At 45.8% G+C, this 9312-nt stretch overlaps 1 protein-coding gene across 2 annotated transcripts in view; it reads right to left on the bottom strand.

The window, feature by feature from the left end:
* LOC142582597 (thrombospondin type-1 domain-containing protein 7B-like) overlaps positions 1-9312 on the bottom strand; it is a 290129-nt gene that overhangs the window by 220206 nt on the left and 60611 nt on the right. For both annotated transcript variants that reach the window (XM_075692478.1, XM_075692477.1), the window contains exons 6-9: positions 8690-8959; positions 4485-4588; positions 2293-2457; positions 116-321 (exon numbers count right to left, since the gene is read on the bottom strand). In XM_075692478.1, the coding sequence (XP_075548593.1) occupies positions 116-321; positions 2293-2457; positions 4485-4588; positions 8690-8959 (745 nt within the window). The remainder of the gene's footprint in view (positions 1-115; positions 322-2292; positions 2458-4484; positions 4589-8689; positions 8960-9312) is intronic.

Genomic DNA, 9312 nt, shown 5'->3' with positions numbered 1-9312 from the left:
ATTGAGCGAGTTCTAGTGCGTGCATAAGTGTTACATGTTCTTTGCAAGAAGGCTCTATTGTTCCACGGTCGCGACACTGTTAATCACGGCAGAGTCAACAAAAAAGGCGCCTTACCCCGTCGAAGAAAACGCAACTTGCGTCGCGCATCTGGATGCCGTCACCGCAGTTTCCACCGGACAGAGGCTTGCAGGGCCCCCAGGGCTGGGGCTCCCAGTGAGACAGCACAGCGCGGTCGCAGCTCTCCACCTCCTTCAGATGCGGGCAATCGCGACCACCACGAGAGGGCGCCGTGAGCACTGTGCGTGTGCGGACTCGGTAACCTGCATCGCGGAACGCGAGCAAATCTAACTGACTGTACGCCTTTCTGTATACAATAATAAAAAAAGCTGTCGCTTTTTTATGCAGTATACCTATAATACAGGTGATACTGTTTTGTGAGTAAATTGTTGAAAGAAACAAAACGAAAAGATCGTGCGGCGGCACACAATATGAAGGTGACCGCGTTTGCCGACTGTCGAACTATTCCACTCGGCGCGATGCTCACTTTTTCTCATAAACAATGACATTGAAGAAAAGAAGAGGAATTTAATGAGAAAACTAAATTCATGTACCTCTTGCCCATTTCCGCAGCTTCAAGTTGCGTGGGGTCACAGTAATCCAGCTTAGTTAAGCCTAAAGTGGCTGCTTTTGTATCGCTGTGCAGGTTCCCTGCGAGATTGCATCGTTGTACTGATTGTTGTCGAATCTGCACCTGAAACTCGCCGTCATTCATGCGCTGATATTTGCCTGCCTTGCATTTGTTTACTGTGTATCTGTGCTCCCATTCTTTCTCTATCTCTACTTTCCGGCCACATCCCTTCCCCCGTCCCATTCTTCCTAGCATTGGGAAGATTTTGCCCTCTGGTTAACCTCCCCTTTTCCCTTTTCCTCTCTCTCTCTCTCTCTCTCTCTCTCAATTCAATGTTGGGACACCGCGGTAGCAGAAAGCGACAGCAAGAGTGCGAACCAGAGAAAGGAAAAAAGTTGCGCTTTCAGTCACCATGCGAACCAGTGACGCAATAGCTCGGGCGATATTACAAGCAGAAAATTTTGAGCCGTTTAGTCTGGTATCGGTTGAGGTAAATATTTGCAGGGACGCTCCATCAGTGAGCTTTCGAGAAGAAAATAATCTTCTATGTTGACTGTAGTCCTTGTCGTGTTTGTGGAAATGACGTTCCCCGGTGGTCGAGCAATGGGGTACACGTTCGATGGTCCCTTCTCTTTCCTATCCCGGCCTTCACCTTTTAATGTTGGCTTCGTTTAAATTAGTTCACTTCTGTTCCAGTTTGTAGGTATGCGGCAGAATGAGGCGTCAGCCAATAGTAGCAGCTAGCGTATTATCACGCTCATCAGGCAGAGTACTTTTCTTTACGGTAGCACCGGCGGAGTTGCTGAGCGGTGCACATCAAAACTACTAGGCCAGTGAGTTCGCGCTAGTTATCAATTTAAAAAATCTCCTTCACAGAGCTCTTGCCATCCAAGCAAGGAGGAACTCCGTGGTAGCATGGAATGAGTCGCATGGTTAGCGGTCGTACAGGCTAGAATGTTGTACCTGACGCTGATCTACTATTTGCACATATCGTCATACATTCCTGTTCCCGCATCAGTTAAGAAAGCGCTTCTACATAACATGAATTAGTAAAAGCGTAATGGAGCAAGAAAGACTTTGCAATCGCGAGCGCTTTTGATTTACAGAAATAGATAGCATCACGCTTCACATAAGCAAAAAAAAAAAGTTCACACGCAAATAAGTATGGTAGCTCGATGGAAATAGGGAGTGATGCCAGGGTTATGGTGGAAACCTTCAACTCATGGCGGAAAGAGCGTGAAGTTATGCTGTTGCTGCCTGAACACGACAAGACCAACATTACTACAAGGCGCCAGAAGCTTCCGAGAGAGTACATTTTCAGGTAAAATGTAATAATAAACAAACAAGTGCACCCTTTAGAAATTAACTGCCAGAAACTTTAGTTTATATGCCAATGACATAGAAACCAAATATTAAAAGGAACGTGGCTGTCTGGTCCGAGTTAGTTGGCCCCAGATCTTGTATAAGGCTTTCAGCTTCCCCTAAACTACTGGTAGCATGACGATGCAAATAGATTATTGTTTCACTTATGCTAAGTCGCGAACCATGATGCTTAGGCCATGTGAAACACATCATTTCATACAGCTTTTCATCAACTACACCGTAGCAAAAAGGTTGTCTGGCGTGAAAAGTGTTCCCATGTCCTCATGACAGCTGTACAAACCTTCTTCCGGGGCAGGAAACGGTGATCCGCGAATGAGGGGCAGACACTGTCCCCAGGGTGACCAATGGGACACTTCGCAGTCTATTGGACACGGCACTCGACACTCTTCTTGCAGTGGTGGTCTGGGTTGCGGGGAGCACAGCTGACTTGACACTGGTGTCCAGTCTGTGTGATCAGAAGAGCAAGTAAATTTAGCCCGCAGATAATTTGTTGACCTGCCTTGACAGCCTTGACATGAACTGCAACAAAATTTTTGGTGGTACATTCGGAACGTTTAGCAGCTAGTCATCACAAATAGTAAACATCTGGCAAGAAAGCGTAACTTTCGCTTTATTGCTGATTTACGAGTTCGCATTATCGTACGGTAATAATGCTTGGTTGATCCTATGTAATATTGAAAGCTGTACTGCACTTCCTTGTCTTCATTAAGGAAGGGGCGAGAAAAATGGGGGAAAGATTATAAAGGCGCTGACAGAAACTTGATAGGAGAGGCCTTGATTGCGCCAGGCATGCGTTTTCTAGAAAACAGCTTGATGATGGATCAGCCTTGTCGCATTACCACATACTAATGAGAAACATTGTTAAGAAGCCCGCTGCTTTTTCGTTGTTCTTACTGTTGTTGTCAAACACTTTTACATGATAGCAGATTGTATCTGTAACTGAGACATCTGTGATTCGACAAGCTGCGTACATGCGAGGTACTTATTGACAAAACTGAAACCGCTGTCTTACATCGCATCTATCGCGGTATCCACTCAAACTTCAGCTCCTCAGGCGAAGCTGTTGCCAGCTATACTTACAAGGCTGAAGCCGGCTAGATCAGCCTGCATTTCGCAACATCCTCTGTTTGTCCTCCTCCTATACGCTTACTGTGCTGCAGACAATGACAGCCTTGATTTTAGTTAATTTTGTTGATTATTATTTAGCAGAGGTCAGTCATAAACAAGGTCAGGTAATTTTTCGCACAGATATAAAAAATTTTTCGATCGCCAGAAAGCGGTAATTTACCGCGTCTCGTGTGCAGCCACGAATAGCATAGCGTCAGCCTTTGTTGGAGCAGTTTCTTTCATTTATCTTAACCAGGATGTGCTGAGTACACATAATTTCCGATTGTAATAGCTTTGCTTACAAGCGATCGCTATAACGACCAACCTCAAGCGAAGACGCAAGGATCCAGCTAATCAGATGCATAACAGATTTGGTATGTGCATTTATTATGCAGATTTGGAATAGCGTACAGTCGTTCTTTCGGTAATCCGGTTGGTTCGTGCCAGCCATCTGACCATCCGCTCTACGAAAGGCAGTATGTTAAACCAGACTACATTAATGAAGCATCACTGCGAGCCGGCCTAGTTGGAATTGATTTATCATGAAACTTTGCACTGGACAAACGGAGACAAAGAAAGATACGCAACGACGAGCACTTTTTAACAACTGATTTTATTTTTTTCTTACATTTCACAGCAAAAAGAAGATTGTGTGCGTCATTCATTCATTGCTATGTTAGATAAAGAGACGTTGCTACTTTCCTGGCATCCATCAATTCCAGACATTTAACGGGATCGATTTCTGCGCCCTATAGATGGAATCCTGAGATATTGCGCAGATCTGTGTGGTATTTAGGCCTAATGTTTCCGAAAAGATAAAACCAGCTGTTAGAAAGCGCTCGTCCGTGTGCCTTTTCCTTTCTCCCCTTTGTTTAGCGCAATGTTTCACGATTATACATTAATAAACGCCAATGCGCTGCGGTTCAGTGCTTATTGGTTTCAGTGCTTGCGGCTAGGAGAGCTGAATATAGTTTCAACAGAGTAATCAATGTACGCCGCAATACTTGTGCTGCTACTGCCTGGTGCCACCTAAACGGAAGTGCACTGCGACTCACAGCGGCTGCCACCTTAATAAATATAAAACCTAGGCCACATTTTTTACGCAAACAGTCAGCGCACGCAGTGTCAGGTGTTCACTAGTTCTAAGCTAAAACATTTTCAACAGCCGACCATTGAAGCCGACATCCAACAATCACATGTATTTTGCCATTTATACCACTATCCACTATTCTTATTAAGACTTTTCTTAAGACAATCTCCGTGCAGAACCTATCAATCCTTACGTATATATAACAAGGAATTATTAAATCATAACGAAAACTCCTGTTATTCGCAATCCCTCCTTCGGGTGCTGAGGAATCATACCTTTGGTCCTGACGCATGTGACGTTCCTGTGTCGCGTGCCACCATTGCAGTGGGTGCCAGGCACCGGAACGCAGGCATTCCACTCGGACGTTGCCCAGTTGAAACTGTGCGGGCCGAGAAGCGAAGGCAAGACGAATTAGAAGGCTGCCTGACACGCTCGGTCGTGCCTTTTATATAGAGAGTTATTCGCGCCAGGCGGAGTCATACGATCGTTCAGCTGCTTTCAAAACTCCACGTAACAGAAAAGTAAAGGAAAAATGTGCAGCGTATGCACTTCATTGTAATACTATAAGGTGACCTACAGGGTCGCATGTATATATATATATATATATATATATATATATATATATATATATATATATATATATATATATATATATTCAGCCTTGTCAGTCTCAGGAAAGCAGCACTGGCTACAATACCAGAGCAAGACGGACAACCCAGCTGCTGATTGTCAAATGACGATTTAACTTAACTACAAGAAGGAGCTGAGTACATCAAGGTGGCCGGAAAATATGGATTATAGCGCAAGTCCCATTCTTTATGAGCTGCGTAACATTAGGTAACAAAATAAAAAAGACAAAAAGAAAGGGAACCGTCGGCAAACGACAATAGCACAATGAAGTGCACATTATCAGGCGGGAAATTGTAAGTATCCACTCTGTAGACTGGCTGTATCAAGTACACGCACGGCTAAAGCTCCCGTCGGCTTCAAGGAACTGGTCTGTAACTGCAAACACAATGATCATTTGACCTTTACAAGTCGCAAAAGACGGAGAACTGAGTTATTGTAATGGTTATGGGCCTGCAGGCGCCTGATATATTTGCGTGGTTAAAATCGGCGCTCCCTGCCTTAATAAGGCATTGCTCCGAAAAGTCTCGTTCCAATGTGACCGTCGCACTAGCGGCCTGTCTCAGTTTAGCTTATGCTGGACGCTATACGCTACGTTCATTTTACCCAAGGCCGATCACACTATCCAGCGCACGGTAACAAATCGGCCGATCTGGTCGCCATCTGTCACGAGAAAATGTACAGGTTGGCATCGCAAAAACAGTTGGCGTGGGGATGTCACATGTTTCGAATAATTTAGGGCTATATCTCATGTGCGAACCAAACTAGGTTGCTGCAGAAGCTGCTCCCATTTACCACCGTGAGAACATTCAAAGTAGCCACAAATAGGTTTACAAGTTTATGGCATCGAAATCTCCATTACCCATGGAAGGAAAGCACATTACGAGAGCATGGACAATCAGGCAACAGAGCATTTATCAGCGCAGAAACGCGACATGGCGCTACCACCGACCACCTCATCAAAGCCACAATGTTCTCGCGTGACAGCGCATGCGCCTGAAAGATATATAAGGTTGCCATTCGGCGATGAACGCGCCCGACAGAATACGAAAACATGCGAAAAAACCAAAGAAAGTCATTCGCTTCAAGACATCAGGAAGAGCTAAAGAAGCGAATTCAGTTATTTAAAGGAATGATGCGCTTGCAGATGCACATTAGTTGAAGTTAGGATATTTAGGTAGCATTTATTGCATCGTTGCGGCGTACTCTGTAGAACAGAGCCGGCAATCAGAGGGGTAGTAGAGCTGGTTATACTACGCTGGATGCGATATAATATGTGCTATCCTGCGTTGAGCCGTGTCAAGCAATGACGTATAGTTTATATAAAACGGAAGTCTGCGGAAGGCTTCGAGAAAAATCGCTTCAGCGGTGAAAGATCTGGGGCCCAATTAATGTAGCTTTTTGTTTGTAAGTGCACGGTTCTTGCCATTCATCGGCCGCCTTCGCTGGTAATATGCACAGCATCGAGATTGGATGTAATTTTCCATTACGAACGAGCCTAGCTTAAAAGTTTTTTCTGAATATGGGCTGTTGAACGCAGCAGCTACCAGATCTGTTTGAGCCGGCCACATGGCCATGCTACACAAGTGCGATTCCCACTTTACGAGGACTTTCGAACGACCCTTCAATGGTTCATGGCGTTATGAAGACTGTACGCCTAATCGTACAACAATTGAGCGCTGTGCACCCGCACGTTAGCGTTTCTCCCTATTGGACAAGTTGGTCCCTCACGGAAAGTGGGTCTCCATGATTCGTTTGTACAGCGTTGTTGACTGTTTAACGTGTGTGCATTATTTTGTGTGCCAAACTTCAAGCCGACGACGATAAAAGGATCTCTAACGCGCGTGCCTGAGGTGCAGCAGAGTTCTGGTAGAAACGCGTTCGACGCGTTTTTCGCTTGCGTGAAATATGCAGGTCGCAGCGCTCCTGCATCGAGGAAAACCGCTGTTGCCAACGGGCCCGCATCACGGACGGAAAGTTCCGTTACGCATGCAAAAGCATTGGCCGCGCGCGAAGGAGTCTGTGTCAGCAAAGCTTTGGTACGCGTCCTTCGCCGCATCCTCGCGAACACCGAGAAAATCTTTCGCTTCCGTGAGTTATGGTGGCCAAGCCAGGCCTTGCCAGAACATTGGAACTGAGAATGAGCTTATTACCTCTCCCCGTGGCGTCAAGCGGAGCGGAAAAAGAAGTTCTAGTAAGGTGCAACTAAGCGGCCTTTTGTTAGAGCTTATAGATTATTACGGAACAAGGAGGAACACATGGGTGCGGACAGAACGGGCCATATAAGAACTCCAGTATACGCTTTGTTTGCCGAGTCAGTTGTCTTCTGTTGCCATCTGAAACACTCGGCAGGTTCACCGCAAAGCACTGACAGCGATAGCAGAGTTTAACGTCACGCCTGAACTCATCGGATGGTGTTATATACGGGTATAAAACTTTAAAAGCGTTACCCTTAACATTAAACCCTTAAACTCAAACCCTTAAAAGTTTCAGCACGCCGTTTAGGGCCTGTAATTGCATTGCACAAGCGCCACTGCGTTGCCCGTGCATAGCAGCGCCAATGAAATTGCGCCATTTTCCGATTGGGGACAGTTATCTTTCATAGCACTTTTTAGCACTCAGGAGATTTAGGATACAAGACATGCGCTATGAATGAAATTTTTTATGACGTTTGCTTCCGAGCTGCGATTCCCAGAACTCCCGAGGCACAATGCAATCAAGAACACAGATCTGGTTTGATAAGCTTTGGCGCTTAAGTAGTAGAGCATCTATTTTGCATATACATCCTAGGTAAAAATATAGCATATATACTCATTGATGAGTACATACAGGCTGTCCCAATTATCATACACCAAGATTTCAATATATGCAAATGCCACGTAGCTGGATACAACCAAGGAACATTGTTTCCCATCGCTTGAAAGGTACTCATATTATTTTTTGCATTCCGCCTAGTTACGTAATCAGTCTAAATAATTAATGGTTTTTCCCAATATCATAATTAGATGAAATATTATAGAGCAACAGGAAAAACTCATCATAAAGCTGTCAGTTGCTCAATACGTGCTACATTAATGTATTTTTCCGAGCGTCAAAGAAGCCCGCGAAAACACGCAAAGGGCCTCGAGCGGTAGTGGCGCGGCAATCTTGTGTGTATTCCTGGGCTTCTTTCACGTTCGGAAAAGCACATTTATGTAGCACGTATTGAGCAAGAGAGAGCTTCACCAGGAGTTTTTCCTGTTGGTCTGCAATTTTCTCATTCACACTTTTCATTTAATTTTAATATAGGAGAAGATGCTTTATTAATTAAGACTACTTATGTAATTGGGCGGAATGCAAGAAATAATATGAATATGTCAATGCGACGGCAAACAACATCACCTTGGTTCTGTCCAGCTACGTGGCATTTACACGTTTTTAAATCTTGGTGCATTATAGCTGGGACACCCTGCAGAAGTTTAGCTGGAGTGTTCATATATTTGCTATAACAATAAGTTATACCTGAATAGTGCTTTCTTCCAACTATGTCGATGCCAGTACACTTTAAGCATGTGTCGTCCATTCCTTGTACGCGGCACACTGTTTCTTTGTGTTTTTCAGCCATTGGAGTTACCTCATCTTGAGTAACTACACATTAAGGCACGAACGCACAAACGAACAGACACACCATATAAATTGCGCACGCACAGAGACACCCCCCGAAACATGCGCAAATACGCAGTCGCTATCTAGCTCGCTTGCTAATGCATTAACACATTTGCTCACTTGAGGCAAGTTAGGTTGTTTCTATGGCTATCCGTGCGACAAGGCAGACACGTACGACAATGCGATTCGCAAATCATGCGGCGCCCACCTAGAACACAGCGGCAGGCGATCTTGCTGGAGTGCCGTCTCGACTAGGGGAGGGCAGGGTCTTCCAGCGCCGTACGGGAGTTGCTGAACGTAACGCATGCGGCGCCTCAGCCGCTGGCCGCCGTGCCAGGTTTCTCCGCTGTCCAGCTGGCAGCCCTCGCGCTCCAGGTGCCACGGCGACCACGGGGACAGGACGCAGTGAACGGGCACGACGCACGACTCGGCGTCGTGCGGCAGCGGACGCTGCTTCCCGTCGCTTTGCCGACATTTCCTGCACGTGTCGGAGGGAACGACCAGCACTCTATTAGATGGGGGCCCCGAAGGAAAGCATGACATCGCATTTACAACTGTCACAGTTGTAAATATAGACCTCGTTCAACGAGAGCGCCCTGCTTGGCGTAGCCATATAATGCTCTCTGGACTGTGCTATTTGAGCGCGAAGCCCCGCGCATATGCATTGCAGACGCTGCTGCGCCTGCCTTTGTGCTCCCGCGCAACAGTTCAGAAAGAGGTTCTCACTGTCCCCGATGAGCACGTCTATAGAATCCAGTTTTCGTCCGCAGTAATCGTCATTATTCGTGCTGTTATGGATGAGTTACGGATGTTGGGGATGCTAATGTTTCA

Source organism: Dermacentor variabilis, chromosome 5 (assembly GCF_050947875.1).
Source record: "Dermacentor variabilis isolate Ectoservices chromosome 5, ASM5094787v1, whole genome shotgun sequence".
Classification (NCBI taxonomy): Eukaryota; Metazoa; Arthropoda; class Arachnida; order Ixodida; family Ixodidae; genus Dermacentor; species Dermacentor variabilis.
The sequence above is the reverse complement of the archived record's forward strand: the minus strand, read 5'-3'. Positions and strand labels throughout refer to the sequence as shown.